Raw genomic sequence first — 24,854 nt, forward strand, 5'->3', positions numbered from 1 at the left:
AAAAAAAAAAAAAAAAAAAAAAAAGAAGGAAAGAAAAAGGTAATAAATAGACAACACAAAATAAATGGTGGACATAAGTCCAAATACGTTAGAAATCATATAAAATGTAACTTGATTAAGTTCACCTATGGGAAAAAATTCTTCACAACAGTTAAAAAGCAATCTAGTTTCCTGCTGTTTACCAAACATGCATGTAAGACAAAAGCTATACATAAAGGTTGATATAGAAAAATATTCCCCCAAAGTTATAAACATAGAAAGCTAAATAATGTCAAATGTTGAGACAAGAAACATTAATAGGAATAAAGAAGCACATTAATAAAAGTCTTCCAGGAAGATAGAGCAGTGGTGCATGTACCTAAATATAGTCTCAAAATGTAATCCAAAATTAGATGGGATTACAGAAATAACTGATAAATCCACAATTCCTGGGGGGAAATTGTAACATTACTTTCAGAAACTAGTATATCAGATGGCAAAATATTGGAAGAATATAGAACATTTGCACAACAAAAGGAGCAAGATTGATCAAATTTATGTATATCGAGAGTAGAATCCTGTCTTCAACTAATATTCATACATTCTTTTCAGATATATATGGCACATTAACCAAAAGGAAGTCAATAAATTTTAATAAATTCTTGCCCAAAGGCCCATTTTCTTTTACCACAATGCAGATGAATTAGAAATTAACAAAAAGTTTTTCAAATCCCATGTTTGGGTATTTCAAATGCATTTCTATGTAATTAATAGGTTAAAGAAGACATCGCAGAAAATATATATTTAAACAACAATGTGAAATACTACATGTGAAAATCAGTAGGGTCCAGTTGACACTTCAGTGTAAATTTATAGATTTAAATAAATTTGTTGGAAGAGTAAAAGTGAGTTAAGGGTACAAATCAAGGTAGAAAAAGAAACCACAAAGCTTAAAGTAGAAAAAATAAATACATAACAAATTAACAAAAGAGAAACCAGAACCAGAAGCAATAAAACAGCAGAACTGGTTCTTTAAAAATTAAATATACAAGGGTGCCTGGGTGGCTCAGTTAAGCGGCCGACTTCGGCTCAGGTTATGATCTCACGGTTTATGGGTTCGAGCCCCGCATCAGGCTCTGTGCTGACAGCTCAGAGCCTGGAGCCTGCTTCGGATTCTGTGTCTCCCTCTCTCTCTGCTCCTCCCCCACTCATGCTCTGTGTCTCTCTCTCAAAAGTAAACATTAAAAACTTTTTTTAAAAAACTAAATATACAAACTTCTATCAATAACAATCTAGGAAAGAAAAAACAAGGAAAAGCACACACACACACACACACACACACACACACACACACACCAAGAAAACCACCGGAAACAAGAAAGGAAACAATACAGATATAATAGGGATTTTTTTAGTCATGAGAGTATATAATGAATAACTTTATGCCAATAAGTTTGAAAACTACAAAGGTTAACAGTGGCTGTGGGTCATGAATTTGAAAGTGACTTAGCTGAATGGTTTAAACTCAGAGTATTTCAGTCAAGATTTCAGCCTGGGCTAGTCATCTGAAGGCGTGGCTGGGTCTGGAGGATCTTTTCCAAGGTGGCTCACTCACGTGACTGTTGGCAAAGAGCTTCAGTTCCTTGCTGTCTAGTGACAATGCTTCATCACACAAACCTCTGTAGGACTGCTTGGGTGTCCTCATGACATGGCAGCTGGCTTTTTTCAGAATGATCCATGAGAGAGTAAAGAGGAGGCTTCATTGTCTAATTTATGACCTATCTTGGAAGCCACTTCTACCATATCCTATTTGCTAATAGTGAATTAATAAGCCCATACTCAGGGGAGGGGATTTTGACTCCTCCTCTTGAAGAAAGGTGTAGTAAAGAATTTGCGGGCATGTTTTTAAACTAACACACTGTACTTATGTAAGTCATATGGTAATTCAACAAAGAAAATTCAAGAGAACCTATAAATGTATTAATAGAGTTAGTAAGAATTCAGCAAGTTTGCTGATGTGAGTCAACACACATGTATCAGTTTCATTCTTAGTACTAGTAATAACAAAACTGTAATAAAGACCTCAATCATAAGCAGAAATAAAGGCAGTAAGTTATTTAAAAATAAAATTTGTAAAAGATGTATAAGACCTTAATGGAGAAAATTATAAAAATGTATTCAAAGGTACCAAAGAATACCAAAGATACCAAAGAATATCCAGATATTCCATGTTATCTGGGTATGACTTGCAGTAAATATAATTTCCAGTAAGGTTTCTGCCATGTTATCTGGGTATGACTTGCAGTAAATATAATTTCCAGTAAGGTTTCTGTCATACATGACAAAATAATCCTGACATTCAGATGGGATAGAAAATGGCAAATAATTGTTACAATGTTTTTGAAGAACAAGGTTGGGAGACTTGCCACATAAGATACCAAGAACTATGATGAAGCCAAAGTGATTAAAACAGTGTGATATTGGCACATATATATCCCGTAGACTATTAGAACAGAATAGAGACCTGGCAACAGACATACACAGACAGAAATTTGTTGTATATTAAACTACGTTGTCCACTATTGTGTCTATTTAAATTTTAAATGTAAAGTGCCTAGCATTAATAACTACGGTACTGGTTCTCAGCATCCTGGTGTGCTAGTATTTAGTGCTGTTTTTAAGTATTTTTCATGATACATTTTTGGCGAGCTTAGCGTTATTTTTTAAAACCTTTAAGTATTTATGTCTTGGGACATACCAAGGGAATTATATGAAGAGTCATGTTGCTATTAAAACTTGAGATCCTTAGTCACTAACCACCCTTTCTCACATTGGTCACAGCGACCTGGTAGGTCTCTGGGCAGTCTGCAAAAATAGTTTCTTAGGAAACTGATATAGGGATTTGCCAGCCCTATTCCCATTTCTGAAAGATTCTCTGGAACTCTGAATACATAGACTTAAACTGAGCCAACTCATGGATCTGCCATTTTAACAGGAGATGCTTTCTGGGGGCCAGGTCTCAGTCGGAAAGAAGATTGCTATAATTCATTGTCCCTTTCACTTGAGATTACTATGCTGTTGAACAAGCTATCAGGACTGCTGATTCAGCTGTGCCTTAGAATATTGGCATTTCCCACTTCGTTCCCCACATCTTAGGTTCCTAAGTGGCATCACGAGAAAAGCCCCCGCCAAAACAACTTCTTCCTGTAATCCTTATTTTTATCCTCACAAACTGGCCTAGAAAATTTAGGGGAAAAAAGTCCCTATTTGTCTTTCTTGAACCTAGAGTCATTTCTAAGTATGTCACTCTCTACTTTCTCTTCTCTGGGTATCAGAAGATGCCTTCCCAAAATAGGTTGCCTCCAGTCCAAAGAAGCGGTGGCAGGAAAGGAAACAAAGGTTTCCTTTAAAGTCTCAGACACTTCTCAACCCTTTACTCGCTTCCTACCAAAGTTCTTAACTTCAATTCTTATTTCCAGTAGGGAGAAATAGGAAATGCTTCACACCCCAAATGGTGGCCCTTTTTTGCCTATAAATAACCATGCCATTTTTAGAGGCTATTTGGTAAGTTGGTTCCTTAGTCTCTCTTCAGTTGGTTTTTCATTGTGTCTCCTTATTTACCAGGGCCCCTGGAAGTTGAAATGAGTCGGGTAGGATGTGGGTCTAATAATGTGTAAGGAGCTCTTGCATTTTAAGGGTTGTCTTAGGCCGTAAATGTAAGCAGTGTGGAGCTCTAGACGATGGTGATTCGTATAGCTTCACACGCAACCAGAGGACACCTCAGAGATGTCTACTGGATCCTCTGTGGGGTTGCAGGGCGTAGGGAGGGCCTTGTCCACCCTGTGTCACTAGAATGGGTATTTTGCACGAAGGGTGCAGGACATGCTAGCACCCATCTGGTGCACAATTTAAAGCATAAGGTGGGGACAGATGACAATAGAATTGTGATAAACATTATGTTGTGTAGATGACATATGTTTTATTTTCACTGTGGATCCTGAATGGAGCTAGAACCTTGAGAATAAGGGCTGGTTTGTAAAGTAGCCTATGAAGTTACAGCCTCTCTGGTTCTCAGTATTCTTATCTGTAAAATAAGGAGATTGGGTTGAATAATCCTGAATGGGCCTCCTGGCTGTAGAAACTTCGTGGAAGAATTTAAGTTTCTCCTGAGAACACTTGTGCCTTCAAACTATTTGATGTGAATCTGATTTAAATTTTGTGAACTATTTAGAAAATAAGGAATAACTTAAAAAAAGTTGTAGTTCCCGTATTTTTTAAGTGACACCAAATAAATGAATAAGTAGGAACATCATTTTTTTAGCACTTCAGTTTTGTGTAAACGAAATCTGCTATGGTGGGTTTGAGATTTAGATTTCTGAATAATCCTAGAGTCGTCATTTATACTATTAATTTACTTTAATTTTACTTTAAAAATTAATTTTTTAAATTGAGGTATAATTGATGTACAGCATTATGTTAGGTAAACTTTTTTTTTAAGAGAGAGAGAGCACGAGCAGGGAAGGTGCAGAGAGAGAGGGAGACACAGAATCCGAAGTAGGCTCCAGGCTCTGAGCTGTCAGCCCAGAGCTCTAGGTGAGGCTCGAACTTGTGAACCACAAGGTCATGATCTGAGCTGAAGTCAGACGCTTAGCTGACTGAGCCACCCAGGCGCCCCTAAACTTTTTTTTTAAAAGGAACATTGAGCTTCATCCCAACTCTGAATTTTCACTAATTAAGGATTATTGAGAATTATAATGGTAAGTGACGGTGAAATGAAACAAAGAGAGGGGTGCACCTGGCTGGCTCAGTCAGCAGAGCATGGGATTCTTGATCTCAGGGTTGTGAATTTGAGCCCCACATCGGGTGTAGAGATTACTAAAAATAAATAAAGAAACTTAATTTAAAAAACAACTTTAAAAAAAATGAAATGAAACAAAGAGAAACTTACAAGGCACTCCCTCTTGCTTTATTCCCGTCCTAGATGCTAAAGTTGCAGTTGAAGCCCAGGTGGCCCACAAGGTGGCACCATTAGGTCATATAAGTAAAGTGCTGCTATTGTAGATAAAACTGATATTTTTAAAAATCACTTTATTACAAAAATAATACATGTGCATGAAAGACTTCAGATTGACTTCCCAGTGCTTATTTAATATACTTATTATATAATTACAAAATATAAGCTGAAGACTTCCTATGGGGGAAAGTCCCTTGCTAAGAATTTTAAACGGGGTAAAATTGCACAGTAAAGATTTTGGAAAATACTGAAAAGTGTTAGAATAGAATAAAATATCCAGGATACCAGTACACCCTTTGGAAACAATTAATTTTATTTATTTTAAGCCAATATCTTTTCAAAAGTTTAATTGTAACTAAATTTTAATAATGCAAAACTATAAGTAATACAAACATCAGAGGAAATATATATCGGAAATCCTTATTTGGTGTTTTTTTATTTTCTGATGGAGAAAGAGAAGTTTAGACAAGCATTTTCTCATTATCCCAATGAGTAAGAGATATTTGAGAATAATGAGTCCAGGAATTTAGTCACTTCCTATAAAGTAGAAAATACTTCCAAATATTTTGTGGTTGTTTTCTCACACTTAGAAAGGATTATTTTGAGATGATTGCAAAGAGTTAGTTCATAATGTATGGCTGAATGTTTCCTGTAAGCATGTGATCAATACTTCCTGTAAAGAAACATTTCCAGGTATTTATTGGTTTTTTTCGCAGTTTGAAAACTGTACTTTGCATGAGATGTTTGAAAGGAGTTAATTCAGAGTGTGTGGGGTAGACTAATGTTTCCCTTCATGTAATCTTTGAGGAAAAAGTTTCCAAACTATTTCATTGTATGGAAAAGAATTTTATGAAACCAAACTTAATGCCATAGGTTTTTTTGCCCATAAAATGAGGATAATGATAATACTTACCTTAAGGGTTTATATGAGGATGAAATCAGGTATTCCAGGAAAAACACTTAAATAGTGCCTGGAATGTAATAACTTAGTAAATGTTAAATATTTTCTATCTCATATTGCTAAGCAGTTGCTGCATAGTAATAGCAGACATATAAATAAATCCTTGTTTTTTTTTTATCAGTAAGTTTTCTTTCCTAAGAACCTCTACTAAGTAATACCTGATTAGCCTACTTCCAATTATTATATGGACTTAAAAATAATGAACTGGCCTCTAGTAGCATTCTGTAGTTCACACATTTCAAATCAACCTCACCTTTATTGCATTAATAAGGCTTTAATTATGAAGTAATTGAAGAAATCACAGAATTAAGAATTTTATTTTAGAGAGAGAGTGTGTGCATAAGTGGAGAGCGACAGAGGGAGAAGGAGAGAGAGAATCTCACTCAGTCTCACGACCGGGAGATCTTGACCTGAGCTGAAATCAAGAGTTGGAAGCTTAAGTGACTGAGCTACCCAGGCGGCCCAAGGATTTTAAATAAATCAAATTAGACTTGGAAATACCACAAAATTACATATAAAGTAAAAATGTATCTGTAGCAGATCCAGATCTATCTTAAAATTACTCTTTGAACTTCTGTCAATTATTTTTGAGACTCAGAAGTAAAATTCAGAAGGTTCTACTTATAAACTTCCTCCTTCCCATGTTCTTCATGGTGCTGCAGTATCCTGAAAGGGTAATATTCTCAGTTCTTTTTAAAAAATTTACTTCCATGCTTTCAGAAGAGGGCTACCCTTTTCCTTTTTTGAAGCTCAAAATAAATATCCATATATTTTGCCTTTATTTTGGACAGATACCTCAAAGGTTAAGAATTGAGATCCTCATCATATGATCTATGAGAATTTATTTCCCAGGGTCTTCTAAGACAGCTTCCAAAAAAATGGATATACAAGGATTCTATAAAAGGGATCCTAACTAAAGTGAACTGTAGTTTAAGATTAACGGAACAGCAGAATCTTTGAAGTTTTATAGTGAGTAAAGCAAGTGTTGCGTCAGGATTGCTGTCAAAGTAAAACTGTTCATAAATTAGACTAGTTCCACGGCCAGATGTTATAGCCAGATCCATCTGTGTCACATCTTTTAAGTGCATTGCCTGTGAACCCATTATGATAGTCAAATTTTGACCAGAAATGTTATTTTAAAACTCTCTTAGACTGTTTTGATTGGCTTACAATGTCAGCGTAAATATGTGTAATGGAAAAATACGGAACAAAAATTTTTTTAATGTGCTAAGGAATTTAATAAAATTATGGAAAATTATAGAATGTAACCATTAAAAATTAAAAATTAAGAATTGTTTTGGAAGACTGGTAACATGGAAGTATGTTCACAATACAGTAAGTAAAAAAGTTTAACATTTGTATTTAGAGTATTTAGAGTATTTACAGTAAATATATATTCATACAGAGAAAAAAGGCTGGAGGATCATAGCACCCAAAATAGTAATAATAGTTATTTTTAGTTGGTAGGTAGCATTATGGGTAACTTTTATTTTCTTCTCTTTGCTCATATTCATATTTTGTAAAAATTTATAACAAAATGTAGAATTAGTCATAAGAAAAAAATGTTACCTTAAAATCTTGTTAAGATGAACTTAATTGAGTGTATAATCCACAAAGAATTCTTAGATTCTCCCAAGTCTAGATTTCAAAAAAAATGTGCCAGGCACTATGTCATCTACAAGGATACACAGATCAGATCCATTTTTTGCATTCTAGGGACGAGTTCTGGCAGGAAGTTTTGCAAGCAGTTGTGAACAAACAACTAAGCTTTGTATGAACCATTTTCTACTGATTTTCTTAATTGTGTAGAGGTGGCGCGGCCTATTCGAGATATTGCAGACAATTTGAAGCCACTTCCAGCAGTGCGGCCTTAGACTCACTAACCTCTCTGAGCCTTGGAAGTTATTAAGAGCACTCTATTAGAGAAACATAGCTATTGAAGATAAGCAGACAAGAAACACATGATTAATGTTTTGGGAAGGAATTAAATTTTTGTTAAAATTTTTACTTGGACAGAGCTAGATTTCTTTTAGATACGGCTTTTTTTCCTTGCCCACTATCTGTGGATCTGTGCAGCGCTTGGGTTTTAAGAACAGTCATTCTAAAGTGCTAGCAGTTCGGATTTAATGACTCCATTGGAAGTTCTTATTTTATGGTTCTTTGAGGTTATTTTTATATTTTAAAACAACTGTATCCTTTTAAAAGGTTAAGAATAACCACATGAGGTATAGAGAATCCAGATTTGGGTTTCCATTTGCTGTATACCGCTCAGTTTTAGTACTTCCCTCTGACATTAGAAAATGTAGGCAGTCAGATCCGAAAATGCGTCTCTCCCCAGGTATGCCATTTTTCCCGTGCATTTTGCTGAAGTGTCTGCTGCTTTGATCTCTGATCAAAGTTGCTATGTAAGCATAATGTCAGTCCATTTGAACCAGGAATGTAGCACTTAGTCTTGCCTTTTCCCAGTGGCCTTTCAAAATGAAAAATAAATCAATACATTATGTATGTAGATATTGGATATAGAAAAACAATTTAAAGTTAGGTTTAATAAGTATATATTAAAATACAACAGATTTTCTCCATTAGTTCTTAACCATCAAGAATACTATCTTAAAGTTCTATAGATGTGATCCAATATTAACAAAAGAAAAATATAAAAGAGAAAGATTATTAACTAGAACTTTCCATCAAGTCAGTGACTCACATGCTTCCACTAAAACCTCCTTATTGTTTTGTTATTTGGATTGAGACAAGCACTGTGTGGTGCTGGGAGCTCTTGTTACTGACACCTAGGTGACTACCTCATCCCAAAGGATGAGTGGCTCCAGCCCCATGAAGTCTCTTAGGTGGTGCCACAGAGCATGGAGTTAGGAGTTTTAAATGTTAGGCCGTGCCAGCCCTTCAAGACTTACCCCCAGAGTCCTGCTTTTCACAGTCCCAGGGAATTAGTCTCTGAACCAGTCACTGTCTCTCATGGACACTAGGAACTAGGCTATGGTGAACAATTAGAGGATTTGGGGGGGGCTTGAGTGTTCCCACTGTTGACCATTCCTGTGGATTTTTCCTCTGCCAGGAATCCGTTCTCTTTTCCTTTCTTGGAGGCCTTTACTCCCCACTAGAGGTCACCCCATTGCTGGACGGTGCTCTGTTACCAGGGGATCAATGTTCAAGGCTCCACGCAGGCTCTCTTCAGTACAGTAGAGAACTGTCTCCCCAGAGCTGTGCCTGTCCTTGGGAGGGGAGTAACTATTATCTTTTGAGTGCTTAAGTCATACAACTGACCCGGAGTCCAAACCTAGGCAGTCTAGGTCCAGATAACATTCTGGGTGAAGTAGCCAAGTTCTTTTAACAGCCTCTGACAGTAAAAAATTGCCTCTAGAGTATTACACACTCCTAACAGTAGTCCCTCAGGAAAGTCAGACTGTATCTTGTCTTTCTCCCTCCTGCTTTTCCTACCTTGAAAAGAAATCTTCACTATGCTCAGCTTTTACATTCATTGACAGGGGAATAGACTCAGCCCTCTGTGAATCTCAAAAGATACTAGTTCCCTGTTCATACTCACACATTAGTGTTTCTAACTCTACTTGTGGAATGGTTCTTACTACACACTACCTTTGGTAAATACCAGGACCCTTGTGAATGCTTGGTCCAACAAACTCTTCCATAAATAACCTCTTAACTGTCCTGGTTGCCTGAGTCACCCAGACAGATGATCCCAAAGAAGACCTTACATTCTTTTTGTTTGTTTTGATTTTGGTTTTGTTTTGTTTTTTTGTTTTTTGCATGGGGACAATAGGTACTTTCAGACTCAACTGTCTTTTGTCCAAAATCCTTAAGCCTCCATACCAGCAATTTGCACTGATGGCCATTTATCCTAGAGAAACGAAGACTTAGGTTCACATAAAAATATGTACCCGAATGTTTTAGAAGCTTTAACACCCCAAACTGGAGACAACCAGATGTCCTTTGAAAGGTGAATGGCTAAACAAGCTGTGACACCCTTGTCCTTTGAAAGGTGAATGGCTAAACAAGCATACCCTGGAATGCTCCTCAGATACAGAAAAGAATCACACTATTGCTATACATAACAACCTGAATGAATCCTCAGAGAATTATGTTGAGTGAAAAAAACCAACCCCAAAAGGTTACATACTGTATGGTTCCATTTATATAACATTCTTGAAATGACAGAATTGTAGAAGTAGAAGACAGGATAGTGGTTTCCAGGGGATGAAGAGGGTGGGGGTGGGAGGGAAGTAGGTGTGGCTGTAAAAGGGCAATATGAGAGAGCTTTGTGGTGATGGAAATGTTCTGTATCTTGACTATCAATGTCTGTATCCCAGTTGTGATATTATACTATAGTTCTGTGAGATACTAACACCAGGGGAAACTGGGTAAAAGTACACAGGATCTCCTTGTATTATTTCCTACAACTTCATCTACAATTATCTCAAAAAGTTTAATTAAAAAAATCTTTAGTCCTTCTCACCCCTTGAATAATAGTTAATAGATGTTCTCAATGTTATTCACTTTTATAACTTCTGGAGAAGCAATGATTAAGGTCTAATTGGGGTCCAGACATTTTCTTTCAGGTTTCAAGTGTAATTAGGTCTAATGCATTTGTATGATATTAACTTTGAAATCACATAAATAAATCTGTAATTTGATCAAATGTACTGTCTTATGGGGCTTGTCTTCAAAAGAAAATGGCAGAAGCATTGTCTTTCCTGTGAATTTAAAGGAACTTTCTTGTGAATTTATTTTTAAGTTTTTATTTAAAGTCCAGTTAGTGAATATACAGTGTAATATTAGTTTCAGGTGTACAATATAGTGATTCAACACTTCCATTCAACACTTTGTGCTCCTCACAAGTGCACTCCTTAATCCCTATCACCTATTTCACCCATCCTCCCCACCCACTTCCCTTCTACTGACCAAGAAAGCTTAGGAACTTTCTTGTGAATTTAATGGGTCATTTGAGGGGGTAACTATATAATCTATAATTCTATCTCCAAATGAGAAGCAAACTTTGTCCTTTTCATAGTGTGAACCCTACTATCTTCAGACTAACGCCTGCACCATTTTAACGTTAAAAATCATATATTAGAGATAAGCTCGAGTCATGAAGATTCAACCCCCAGTTGTTACAATAAGAAAGTAAAGAGGGGCACCTGGGTGGCTCAGTCGGTTAGGCGTCCGACTTCGGCTCAGGTCGTGATCTCGCGGTCCGTGAGTTCGAGCCCCGCGTCGGGCTCTGTGCTGACAGCTCGGAGCCTGGAGCCTGTTTTGGATTCTGTATCTCCCTCTCTCTGACCCTCCCCCATTCATGCTCTGTCTCTCTCTGTCTCAAAAATAAATAAAGGTTAAAAAAAATTAAAAAAAAAAAAGAAAGTAAAGATATACACTGTGGGTGAACTCAGAATTTTGTTAAAGCAAATTGATTAAGTGGCTCAGTAATACGAAGTTTGTCTAAAATGGTACATATAATTTGTCAGTCCTCATCTTCCAGCCTAGCGCTGATAACCCTTATGATGCAACCTGACTTATGTATTTAAATGGAGCTTCAAAAAATACCATTAATTATTCGCATATAAGTTTACTTAAAGGAATTTGATAACAGCATGAATGACCTCTAAAAGCTTAACCTGAATTTCAGCCGGAGCTACAAATTTGAGATTTTGTACTTATATCCTACCACTTAGTGTAGTATCTGCCATATTTGGGGCATATAGTAAATGTTTAATGAATTAACACTGATATGCTGTGGACATACTGTCTGTGCATGACCCTACTTCCATCATCCCTCAAGAGTAGAGTACAGTGGGGCAGACCAGGCACTCGAGATGTCCCTGAGTGCAGACGGGAAACCTGAGTGGGTCCCAGCAAGAGCATAAAGGACAGGCAGCAGCATGTTTCAGGAGGAGCAGAATCTGGTGTATGGCAAAGATTGCAGGCAGATTTGAGCCAATTTTTCTTTCATGTTGAACAGCAAAAGGGGCAGGGGACAATCTCGTGGGCAGATTTAAGTACCAGCATTCAGGATGGATTAGAAATATTTTTCCTTAAATATATCCTGTTTGGTTTAAATATAAGTATTGGTTATTTTTGCTCCCTCCCCCCTTGCAAATAGCATTTTATTTCTAAAAATGCTTTTGTGTGCTACTCTGAGATCTAGCCACCATTTATAATGTGAAAAAATGCATTCTGCATTCCGGTTATTTGGAGTGAATTTTCTGAGCCCAGTTTGTCCTCTACTGATGGCACGTAATTTGATTCTTTTTCTTTTATCTTTCTGACCATGCTTTCTTGTTTGTGGGCGACAGAGCCACTCCTTAATAAGTCCTTCAGTCCTCCCTTTTCATTACTTTATTACTTGTTATTTTACCAGCCTCACAAATTGAGGCCTTACCCATAGATTTTCATAGCCCCACTAGTTTCTCTGTTTGATAAAACAGCTAGACTTTCTTCATGTCACAACCTTGTTATAACTAAATTTTCTATTTACTGTAGATCCTTGCCAGCACATTTCTGGATATTCTGTTGAACCTTCTTAAGAATTCAGAGAAACTGCTGGGTGACCACTGAAAAAAAAGATCTAATCTTAAGTTTTACGTGAGTATTTTTCTACTGTCGACTTCCTCATAATATGTGAAAGCTTTGATGCCTTGCTTTATGGCAGATTCAGTTATGTGATCAAGATGAAAAATGTTATCTCTCATTGGCCTTATTAAATCTGGGGGCAAAGTTAGTTTCTCAAGGACACAGAAAAACTCACAAAATGCACCACACTTCTTCTCACTTAAAAAATAAACAAGAAAGGTTTTTTTTTTTTTTTTTTTTTTTAACTGAGCCAACATTCAAAAGAATCCCAAGTCTTTAAACCACAAGAATTCGTACTGTGTTTGAACCAAAAATACCAAGTAGCTTGTTTTTCATTGTCTATTCTTACAGAATTTAACCAAAACACATTATCTCTTGAAAAGCTCTTGATATGTGATATTTTACTTTTTGAAAAGTTTCAGATAGCTTTTCCTTTTTTATGATAATAATCCAGTGAATACTATAGGGGAAAATAAGGAGGTTACCGTTCAAAGAGAATTCTTTTTTTTTTTTTTATGTTTTTATTTATTTTTGAGACAGAGAGAGACAGAACATGAGCAGGGGAGGGACAGAGAAAGGGGGAGACACAGATTCTGAAGCGGGCTCCAGGCTCTGAGCTGTCAGCACAGAGCCCGACGTGGGACTCGAACTCACAGAGTGTGAGACCATGACCTGAGCTGAAGTCGGACACCCAGCCGACTGAGCCATCCAGGCACCCCCAAAGAGAATTCCTGACTATTTTAATGAGTAATTTCTTCTCGACAGGTTACTTTCTTTAAAAACTGTTATATAGTGGCATAATCTGAAGTTTATTTTATCTTGATCTCTGTAATTCTTAATCATAAGCAGATTTCCCACTTATTTAGAGTTATCCTTAACAACTGCTTCTTACCCTTTATATGTAGTGGGTCATTAAGTTGAACTAATGCTATTTTTCTGTCCCTCTCCAGTGTGCTCCCTTCTTTCTGCCACTGCCTTAGATCGGGCTGTCATCATTTATTCCCTAGATTTCAACAGTGACCAGCTGATTGATCTCCCTGTCTCCAACCTCGAATCTAGCCTCCAATCTAGCCTCTCCCTGTTGCCAACAGAGTAATCTTTCCGAAAGACTGATATCATGAGACCATGCCATTTCCTTGGGTTGAAATCCTTCAGTGACTCCTTATTAAAATTCAATATAATAACCCTTATTATAGAGTTGTGAGGAAGATTAAACAAAATTTACTGGGAACCCTGGGTGCGATGCCTGGCTTGGAGCAAGCCCTTAGCGTGTATTAATGTTTCCCCTTGTTACAGGGAACCCATGGAGGCAGCGGAGCTCTAGTGGAAAGTAACCTGTGTCTAGAGGGACAGAGGCTCTGCTGGGAAACCAGGCTAAAAGGAGGAGGGCCAAGAACCTCACCAAACTCCGTAGCCATGCTTTCCTGAATCCCCTTGAGGTTAGACAGAAGCATAGATTGGTCTAACATCCAGTTCCATCCGTGTTCCAGAAAGAAAGACTTTGTCTGATAGATTGTCTGTGACTCAGCTTTTGTAACTGTAGAGTGAGGAAGTCACCTCTATAAAGACATTGGTCTCTGCCTTTGTGTTTTCTTCTTTGGGTTTGTTTTCTCTTCAATTTCTTAGTAAGGTTTCTTTTGTCAGGCTTTAACTTTTTCTTAAAGCAACAAAGAGGGGGCCAGTTAGACACACACACACACACACACACACACACACACACACACACACAGACCAAGAGATTGCTGGGGCAGGGAAGTATCAGTGAAAGAGGTGTGGACACACTGGTGAAGCTGGGAAAGCTGAGTTACTCAGATGGATGAAATTTAAAGTGGAGACAGTTGGGATTGCTGCCTTTGCCCTGCCTCTCTATTCCCAGACAGACCTGTTTTTTTTTCATCTCTCAGTTTTCAGGCAATGGGAGTTTGGCAAAATCAGATACTTAGATAACCACAGAACAGAGCCGAATAGGATCGATACTGTAAGAAAGACACTCTGAGTTGATTCCATGATATTTCCAATTTTTAAATTCAGTTTATTGCTCTTCCTAGCTGTTTTCTTTCTATGAAAATAGAGGTTTGTGCTATAGACACAACATTTAGCAGGTCCTTATTGAATGTGAATTAAGTTATTTCATTGTTTTTTTTCGTGCTGATTTAGTTAACTTTTGAGCAGATAGTTTTGTTTACCATATGGAATATCTCAATTATGATAAGAGGCAAATATGTGAAAGAGGATTTTTTTTGTTTTAGATAAGAAATCTCTATCAGCAGTAGCATGTGTTTAAAGTTTAAGGATAATGTTATATATGTCTTCTGACAATGCAATGAATCTAAATCTAAGCCATTATATCTTTTTAACTTTGAAAATCTTTCTTAATCTTTTTATATAATGAAAAACGAAATAGAGCTTTAGAATAATTCAATTGCGGTTTTGATTGAATGGATATGAATAAAAGGCATTTTAATGGAAAATAAAATATAATTGATAACTTTGTTGTTGTTTCTGTTTGGTGAGGTAAGTTATTAGAGGCAGGAGGCCAAGAAGGATAAGAAATAGTGCTTTTCTAAATGAGTTCATTGTCTTGATTTAGTTTGGCTTTACTGAATCTCACTTACCTCATATTTCGTTACAGGCATATTCCATCCACCACATCAGAATAATGTCCTACGTTTTTGTAAACGATTCGTCTCAAACTAATGTGCCCTTGCTACAAGCCTGTATTGATGGAGACTTTAACTATTCCAAGCGGCTTTTGGAAAGTGGCTTTGACCCAAATATTCGTGACAGCAGGGGCAGAACAGGCCTTCACCTTGCAGCAGCCAGAGGGAATGTAGACATCTGCCAGCTGTTGCATAAATTTGGTGCTGATCTTCTGGCCACAGATTATCAAGGAAACACAGCTCTTCATCTCTGTGGCCATGTGGACACTATTCAATTCTTAGTTTCCAATGGGCTCAAAATTGATATTTGGTAAGTTCTCTGTGGTTTTTGAAGTCTAGTCATTTCTTTCCATTAGGTTGTCAACCAGTGGTCCAATCTCAGAGTCTGTTGATTCTGCTTTCTCATTGATCAGCTGCAGTGACAAGTTCAAAAAGGCATTGAGGACAAGGTAATCTTGTTAGGGGAGTGAGGAAACAAGAGGCTGACTTCTGGGTTTATGCAGAAGCAGTGCAAGCTTGTTTATGAAAATAGTGGTGAGGTTCTGCTAACAATTAATTGTGGCGTGAGACAAAGGAAAAAGAAGAAAAGAACTGACATTTGTTGAAAATCTGTTATGGACCGGGCACTGTGTTTACGTAACGTTAGCTCATTTAATCCTTAGAATGAATAGCTCTTGAGGTAGGTATTATCCTCATTTTACAGATGAATTAGTTGAGACAAGAAGAGTTTAAACAAAGACAGAGGTCACACAGCTGGAATTTGAACCTTATTTGGTTGCTTTAGACTTTGTTTTTAATTCTTAGACTTTTTGTAATGTATTTTTTTGCTATAAAATATAAATGTCCGATAAGAGTGAATCTAGAATCTGGAACTTTCCAATTAATTTCTAAGAAGCAGCTCTCTTTTTCATTTATTTATTCTCATTTATTCACTTTTACCTGTATATTCTTCCTTTTTCCCTATGAGAAAAAAAGTAGGTTAATTCAAAATTCAAGTTCTAGTTCAACTATTGGTTCTGCACTGCGCTTTAATTTTGAGTTAATTTGGCCTGTGCCTTATCACTGAGATATACACAAATGGGTACTAACAATACAGTCCAGCTGTTACGATGACCTCTTTATATGTATGAACTTTTTTAGCAATCATCAAGGTGCTACACCCTTAGTTCTGGCAAAGCGCAGAGGAGTGAATAAAGATGTCATCCGATTGCTGGAATCTTTGGAAGAACAAGAGGTAAAAGGATTTAACAGAGGAACTCACTCAAAACTGGAGACCATGCAGACAGCTGAGAGTGAAAGGTACTTACGATATAATTTTTTAAGGGGCAATCCACTTTAAGTCCTTAGATCTTTTATGACAACTTTGTGAGCTTTCTATTTATTTGCTTTCAAGTACAGAGCTTTGATACTTTCTTTGAACTTTATATAGGTCCGTATGGCTCCAGATTACAATTGAGAAACTATTAACAGAAAGGACTACGTGCCCACATGCATGTAATGTTCTGTTAGACCCGTGCAAGGAATCCTGCAATATTGTCAGCATAAGAGAGAAGAGGTAGTTAAGAGCTGCGTATTAGGGAGGGAAGCAAAGAGTTTGAGAATTTTAAGTGCAGGTCACAAACAGAATGGAATTCAGAAAATGGGGAGAAAGATAAGGCTCAAAACTTGGACAGTATTAGAACTAAGACCAAAAAGGCCCTTTCAAAGGCAGGAAAGTGGAGTGCTGAGGACAAGCAAAAACAGGAGGAGGGAAATTAAGATTTAACACACAATTCTGTAATGGGAAAATGAAAGTGATTCTCCCATGAGTTGGAACAAATGAAATTTGGGCTTTTGTAAGAAACTGAAGCTAAGATGTGGTGACTGACAGGGTCTTTAGCGTCTCATCGTTTCTCATCTAGAAGCAGTTTACAGTACAGTTCAGGGAGCTCTGAAACTCCTGGCCCCACTGGCTCATCAGGTAAAGTTAGTAGGCCAGACTGAGTTGTACTAGCATGGGTTTTGGTTGACCGCCATGGAGTTTCAGCCATCCAGATACTACAGGGTAGGAAGGATGATGCACCTAGTATCGTCCCCTCCCAAAATTTTCAAAAGAATATATTTCAAGGGCCCTCATCAGCTGTTGACCCAGTAGCTTGACTGATCCGGACTGGGAAATAGGATAATATGGTCCACGTAGACTGCTGGGGTCATGGTTTCTGTGAGTGCTAATGGAATCATCTCTATTTTTTATAGTTGACCCTTAATTTGATTCCTTTGTACCCATGATTGCTTTCCCTCCTCTTCATGTGCTGGCTGGTGTACTCTGTGGGAACCATTAATTCCACTCTCAAGCTTCGGACTATTTGTTTAGATACTTTCAAGAACTTACTGCTGTCCAGAGTAGGTTTTACTTCTAGAACAGCACATGGAAGCTCATGAGTTATCACTAGAAGCTGACAAGTAGATAAAATAAGCAGGAAGTCCAAGATACATTGAGATACCTTGGCAAGCCCTTTTCTCACACCTTTGTACCCCGGATTGACAGAATGCTATAAGCAACATAATAACATTGAGTTATCTATTATTTGTTAAATATGCTCTTCCAAGATAACTTGAAGTTTATTTTCGCAAATACTTTAAGCTTCTTTGCCGTGAAAAATGTCCAAGAATGTGTTTCTGCTTGGTATATTTTGGGGACCTTCCTTGCTATATTTTGTTAATAGCCAGTTTCTTGGCATCTTCTTGTCAGAAGTATACTTTTAGCTTTATTTTGCCTCAGTTGTGATTACTTATTAGCTAAGTAGTACGTGTAATTAGTCATTTGAGTGGCTCAGTATGAAATATTTACTCCTGCTTTTTTCGCATACCTGTCATTTCCTTTAGCATAAGGATTTGTATTATTTATAGCATTGTGTAAAGCCAGTTCTTAAAAAATTGAATTTTTTTTTTGGATGTTTATTTTTGAGAGAGAGTGAGCATGCACATGCAAGCAGGGTAGGGGTAGAGAGAGAGAGGGAGAGAGAAAGTCCCAAGCAGGCTCCATGCTATCAGTGCAGAGCCCTTCTTGGGGCTCAATTTCACGAACTGTGAGATCATGACCAGCCAAAATGAAGAGTCGGACACTTAACTCAATGAGCCACCCAGTGCCCCCAAAGATTGAATTGTTTTTATTTTTTATTTTTTTAATGTTTATTTGAGAGAGAAAGAGAGAGAGATGGAGCAGGAGCAGGCGAGGGGCTGAGAGAGAGGGAGACACAGAATCGGAAACAGGCTCCAGGCTCTGAGCTGTCAGCACAGAGCTTGACATGGGGCTCGAACCCATGAACTGTGAGATCATGACCTGAGCCCAAGTCAGACGCTCAACCGACTGAGTCACCCAGGTGCCCCCAGAGATTGAATTATTAATACTTGTACTACCTCGTTGCCCTATCTTATTCCTGCCCCTCAGTATCATGGTAGACATGTGGTGGTTGACGCTTAAAAAGCTTAAAGGCAACATCGTTGGTCATTAGAAAAATGCAGAGCAAAGCCACAGTGAGTTACTACTTCATACCCAGTAGGATGGCTGTAATCAAAAAGATGAAATGACGGCAAGTATTGGCAAGATGTGGGGAAACTGGAAACCTCATACATTGCTGGTGGGAATGTAAAGTAGAGTAGCTGCTTTGGAGAGCAGTCTGGCAGTTCTGAGAAAGTCACACTGAGTTACCATATGAACCAACAGTTCCACTTTAGGTGTATACCCAAGAAAATTGAAAACATACATTCACACAAAAACTTGTACATGAATGTTTATAACTGTATTAGTTATAAAAGCCCAAAGGTGGAAACTACCTAAAAGTCCATCAGCTGATAAGTGGATAAACAAAATGTCATTCATGCATCTAGTGGAATATTCCACCATAAAAAGGCATGACATACCATATATCAATATGCTACAACATGGATGAGCTTTAAAACCATGCTACATGAAAGAAGCCGGTTAAATAAGACATAGATAATTCCATTTATGTGAAATGTCCAGAATCAGCACGTAAAAAGTAGATTGGTGGTTGCCAGGATCTGGTGGAAGAGGCAATGGGCGGTGACTGCTAAGCGGTAGAGTTTATTATAGAGGCGATGAATATGTTCTGAAATCAGTGGAGATGGTTGTACAACTTTGTGAATATACTAAAAACCACTCAATTGTACAACTTAAAAAGATGAATTTTATGATATGTGAATTTTATCAATCGAGAAGGTTAAGGAATAAAGCTTAATGGGATTGGCTAGCACATGGCATTGTGGCAAAGCTGTGTGATGATTAGCAGAACATGAAGCAAGTTTTGGATGTACCTAGCATTTTCCATTACCCTTAGGGTTCTCTGAGACATAGCATAACTAAAGGGCCCATAAATCAAGATGATGAAAAATATTTTCCCCACTCCCCCATATGTCCTAAGCTTAATGTAGTCATTTTTTTAATTTGTGAGCATAGGATGACAAAGACAGTGTTGATGACACACGTACAAAAAAAATATTATGTGCACACATACAGTAGAAAGCATTTCACTGGATAAGGTCACCCTAGGAAATTCTGATTGGCAGAGCTTCATGAGCTCCTAGAGAATGCCCAACTAAATTCTCATTTTATACCTAACATCTTTGAGTATGAGATTATGTCAACTTGGACATAGTCAATAAATTTTGAATAAGTCAAAATTAACCTGTCCTGAACTTCTTTATTATTTATGGTATTATGTATTTAAACCTCCTCAAAGTTCTAATCTTATTTTTGAACTTGGTTTTTTTTAATTTTTGTGTTCTGGTAGACTCCCACTGAAAATGTCCTTTCTTATTTAGAAAATAAACATCTTTTCATATATAAAGAAGAAAAGCTTGGATGTCAGGCAGACTGGTCAATTAGGAAGTCTGCTTCCTATGATTCTAGAGAAGACCTTTAATACTAGTAAATGCTGAAGGACCTCTGATTAAGTATCAAGAAGTAAAGTAAAATTGTAGGTTAGATAAGAATGCCGGTTTTTGCATGATGAACCAGACTGTTTCCATTGTTCTATACCCAGATGGTTGGAAGAATAGGAAGAGAAGGGGTTGAGGACGGGTAGTAAATGACCTTTTATAAGCAAGAGATAGTTGGCACATATGATTATGGTCATTGTGGTTTTAATCTAAATGCTACCCTGTTATTGGGCCTGTATGTTGTGACATAGTTGTGGGTGCTAATCCCTTTGAGCTTTGAATTCATCACAGTGTGGCCTTCCAAATACCAAAGTCAGATATCCTGTTTTCTACTTATAGGGGTCATATTTCTCACTGATAGAGTTCTGAAAACCAGAATCAAGAATCCGTGTTTCTTTGTTTAGTGTTTTCAGAGTTTATTTATTTTGAGAGAGAGAGCACCTGTGCACAGCCGGGGGGAGGGGCAGAGAGAGAGGGAGAAAATCCCAAGCAGGCTCCACACGGTCAGCGCAGAGCCACACATGGGGCTCTATTTCCCAAACCGTGAGATCACGACCTGAGCTGAAAGCAGGAGTCAGATGCTCAACCAACTGAGCCACCCAGGCGTCATAAGAATCCGTTTTTATGGCACTTGTGCTACTGTATTTTCAATTAGATTCAGCCTTTATGCAGAAGTGAAATAAACTTATTTTGTATTACTGTACCAGATAGAACTACAACCAGTAGGAGGAAGCTATTAAGAATTCCATAATGACTAGGCCTGTTCAGATGTACAACAGACTGAGCTAAATGTCCGTTTTTAGATCATTACAGTTAAAAGAAGAAATTCCTTCATTGGTCAGATAATTGAACTAAATAAATGCCAATTTCCTTTTAACTCTAAGATTCACACACTATATAAAATGCTTTTTTAGATTTCCCCATCTTGACTTATTTTCATTAACATGAATTCTCGAGGTATGAATCTTTGTTTTGAATTCTAAATTTAAAGTAACCAAAATTTGGTTACTTAGATACTGTGAGTTTGAAACAACTCATTTTACAAACTTCACAAGTTCTGCTTGGGGGAGCGGTCGGGTAAGCATCTCTTGATTTTGGCTCAGGTCATGATCTCACGGTTTCATGAGTCCAAGCCTCACGTCGGGCTTCCTGCTGACAGTGTGGAGCCTTCTTGAGATTCTCTGTCTCCCTCTCTCTCTTTGCCCCTCCCCCATTCTCTCTCAAAAATAAACTTTAAAAAAATAGACTTCTGCTTAGGACCTTTTCATTAGAAAAGGATTTTTAACCCTGGCTCTGCTGGATACTAAACCAAGAAACATAGTCATTGTGGCTTAATTTACAGTCAAAGGTAGACTGTGCAGATACATGCAGATACGTACATGAGTATGTGAATGTGTGCGAGTAGGTATAGGTCAGTTTTCTTCTTATAAGTGTTGTGTCCTGTCTTTTCTAAGTTACGTGGCTACTGTTGTATGTCTCCAAAATGGGTGGAATGCGTTGTTCATGTCTCTTTCCTTTTTCTTTGCTCCTTTCACAGTGCCATGGAAAGCCATTCTCTCCTCAACCCCAACCTGCAGCAAGGGGAAGGAGTCCTGTCCAGCTTCCGAACCACATGGCAGGAGTTTGTCGAGGATCTGGGCTTCTGGAGGGTGTTGCTCTTGATCTTTGTCATTGCTTTGCTGTCTCTTGGCATTGCCTACTATGTGAGCGGGGTGCTCCCCTTCGTGGAGAACCAACCTGAACTGGTGCATTAAAGGGGCTAATGGGGATGAGGCCAGTGCCTCACGTTCTGAGTTTCTCAAAAGTTTTCTCTTAGGCAAGGCAGTGAGGGCTGTACATTTTTTTCGTTGTGCATTTTTAGGTGTTGTAATCCTTTTTGAACAACGTAATGTTTTCATTTGAACTAACCACATACCGTAGTCAAGTATACTTCATCCTAAAGCTACCTCTGACTCAGCCTGACTTGTTAGGAAAGCCTTCACATAGCCTTGTTTGATAAAAACGTGGAGGTGATTGAAGAATGAAAGATAAAGGAAGAGACTAGGGAGTCCTTGCTACGGAAACCTTACCCTGATATGGGACCAACTAAAGTGAGGTGTTCAAAAAAAAGGGTTTTCTTATATGATTACTTTTTGTTAGCTGGTTGGTTTTGGTTTTATTTTTGCAAGAGTCCCCCGCTTTTTTTTCCTTCTCATTTTCTGGGAATAGGGGAGAGAATGAAAGATTCAGCTTAAAACTTGTGCTTTTTTCACATAGCAAATCAGTATTGCAGGAATCTGTTTGGTTTATTTTAATATTTTCGAGTCTAGTTACAAACCAAACAGAACTTTTGAAAATGAGCTATATTTTCTTCAAAAATGATTGATTTGATCATATATTTATTTGTTTATAGGGCAACTTTGGTTTTCTTTTTTGTAAACTGCTTTGCTTGTTGTTAATGTCTGTGAAAAAGAAAACTTGAGTTCGTTTTGTCCACTTTCCAGTTTCCCCTAATGTTTACTTCAAAGATCTCCTGTTCATCAAAAATATAGTCAGAAAACTCTTTTTCTACTTAATAGTCAGCAGGTAAAGAGAACTCTGACACATGTCGCTGTCACTGTAATTCTGTAGTGTTATTATTGTGAAAAATTCAGCTCTACAAGCTAGCTGTGTTGTCACAGCAGTCTCATAGTTTACAATCATTTCACTTTACACGCAGTCCTGTTTAGAGGCCCTGTGAGAATTGTTGTAACAGTCCCATCCATGTCAGTAATTCTCTGATGCAGGAACGGATGGAGCGTTTCTAAGTTGACAGTGCTGAGCGCTATGTGCTGGGTGCCATAAACTTTATGAATGGCAGCACTAGAGAAATTGAAACCTGGTCCCCAAACTGCATTGCAGCTTTCAGCAGTATGTCTGAAGGTCTCTTTTGTTTGTTAACGATCCTGTTCCGTATAAATCATATTCTTGAGTTTTTAAAAAGTATACGAAGAGTTCCTAATTATTCATTGAGTATAGTCAGAAAATTGTAGTGAAAGAACTAATGGTTTTATTTTTTAGAACAAAGGCATCTAAGCTACTGCTAATTGAATTGTCGCTAGAAGTAGAAATTATAGTTTAGAGTAGGATTGGTATTTCTGTGATTCTTGTTGCTTCTTGATATTTTCTCTTGTATTTATATATGTAGGATTAGGCATTTTCTTTCATGTGGCTTTATCCTCTCTTAAAGAGCTGTTTAAAAATTCCTGATTTAACGGACTGCTTCAGGATCAGCTCACAGAGTCTTGTTTTTAGGGTAGAAACAAAATAAATCATACTTGGTAAAAACAGCAAAAAAACAAAAAACAAAAAAACAACTGACTTTAGAATGGAGAACACTAGAACTCAAAATCAAAGTATACTCAGAGTGAAAGCTTTGGAATTTGCTCTATGTTTGTAAATCTAAATAGATATGCAGAATTGGTTAATGTATATGTAAAGATACTGCATTTTTAAAAGATTTTAAGTGCTGATTTCTTTGTATTTTAATCTCTGCATTCAGCATTCAGTAATACTACCAATAAATGCATTTGTAGTCTCTTAATCACAACCCATTTCCTTAGTGTGTCATTGTCTTTTAATTTAGGGCACCGTCGAATAGGTTGCAATTGCAACCTTTGAAAAGTTTTTTTCAAACCTGATGTAATAGGTATATTCAGTTTCACATAAGTTTGTCTTGTAAAGGCTCTGAAAGTAATTTGGGTGAATTGCTTGTGGATTTAAAAGTGATAATAACTGGGGTGCCTGGGTGGCTCAGTAGGTCGAGCGTCCAACTCATCGTTTTGGCTCAGGTCATGATCTCAGTTTGAGCCCCACATTGGGCTCTGTGCTGGCAGCGCGAAGCCTGCTTGGGATTCCCTCTCTCTCCCTCTCTCTGCCTCTCCCCTGCTTGCACTCTCTCTCTGTGGAAATGAACAGAGAACAGAAATGGAATGGAACGTTTAAAAAAAAATTTTAAGTGATAACTACCATGATCAAGTACCTTTCTATCACATGTTACTTAACACGCCTCGTCTCGTGTCATCTCTAAGCCCCCGACCCAAGCTACATTTTCCTATTTTGTAAAGTGAGGAGACTGACGCAGGGAGGGTTGTTACTTGTCCAGAGTCAGACAGATGGACACAGTGGAACAGGCATTCCAAGTTGAAGCTCTGTCTCCGATTATAAGTTTTTTTTCCTTCTGCCCTACTGTGTCATGAACCTGACAGTGGAGTCGTCTAGAACCTTACCTGCTGCCATCACAGCAGTATGTTACTGAATTTCCACCCACGTTCCTAAATACTTAACTTTTCCTCATCCTGTAATGCACCATTTCCCACACCCTCTCCGTATTGCCAACCTTTAAAATTGAAGTTCAGACTCTGGCATGTTCAGAAAACCTTTCCTCATTAACCTTCTTTGCTGTTATTTCTCATCAGTTACCTTACTCAATAAACATGGTTTTTTGTTTGTTTGTTTCATTTGTCTGTAATTACAAGCTTCATGAGACCAGGCGCTTAGTCCATTGTACTACCCTGTCTGCCCACAGCGCATCTTGTGCTGTGGAGAACTCTGTACACAAATATACTATTACTCTTTCCCCTGCAGCTATATATTTTTTCAGATTAAATAGCTGTTTACATTTCACATGTTTTCTTTAACAGGCTGCATGTGTGACCTGTGTTGGTCATTCTTCTACAGT

General features: G+C 37.7%; 1 protein-coding gene across 2 annotated transcripts in view; it reads left to right on the forward strand.

Annotated features, from left to right (window-relative positions):
* The window catches only part of ANKRD46 (ankyrin repeat domain 46), a 42,918-nt gene extending 18,295 nt beyond the window's left edge, over window positions 1–24,623 (forward strand). Inside the window, exons 2-5 of one of the 2 annotated variants that reach the window (XM_049633035.1) lie at window positions 12,465–12,566; window positions 15,187–15,524; window positions 16,355–16,513; window positions 21,693–24,623. In XM_049633035.1, coding sequence (XP_049488992.1) covers window positions 15,214–15,524; window positions 16,355–16,513; window positions 21,693–21,909 — 687 coding nt within the window. In that variant the 5' untranslated portion in view covers window positions 12,465–12,566; window positions 15,187–15,213 and the 3' untranslated portion in view covers window positions 21,910–24,623. Of the gene's footprint in view, window positions 1–10,700; window positions 12,567–15,186; window positions 15,525–16,354; window positions 16,514–21,692 lie in introns of those variants that run through there. The other variant, XM_049633034.1, reaches the window with a different exon arrangement.
* The last annotated feature ends 231 nt before the right edge of the window (window positions 24,624–24,854 follow it).

This window comes from Panthera uncia, chromosome F2 (assembly GCF_023721935.1).
Source record: "Panthera uncia isolate 11264 chromosome F2, Puncia_PCG_1.0, whole genome shotgun sequence".
Taxonomy (NCBI): Eukaryota; Metazoa; Chordata; class Mammalia; order Carnivora; family Felidae; genus Panthera; species Panthera uncia.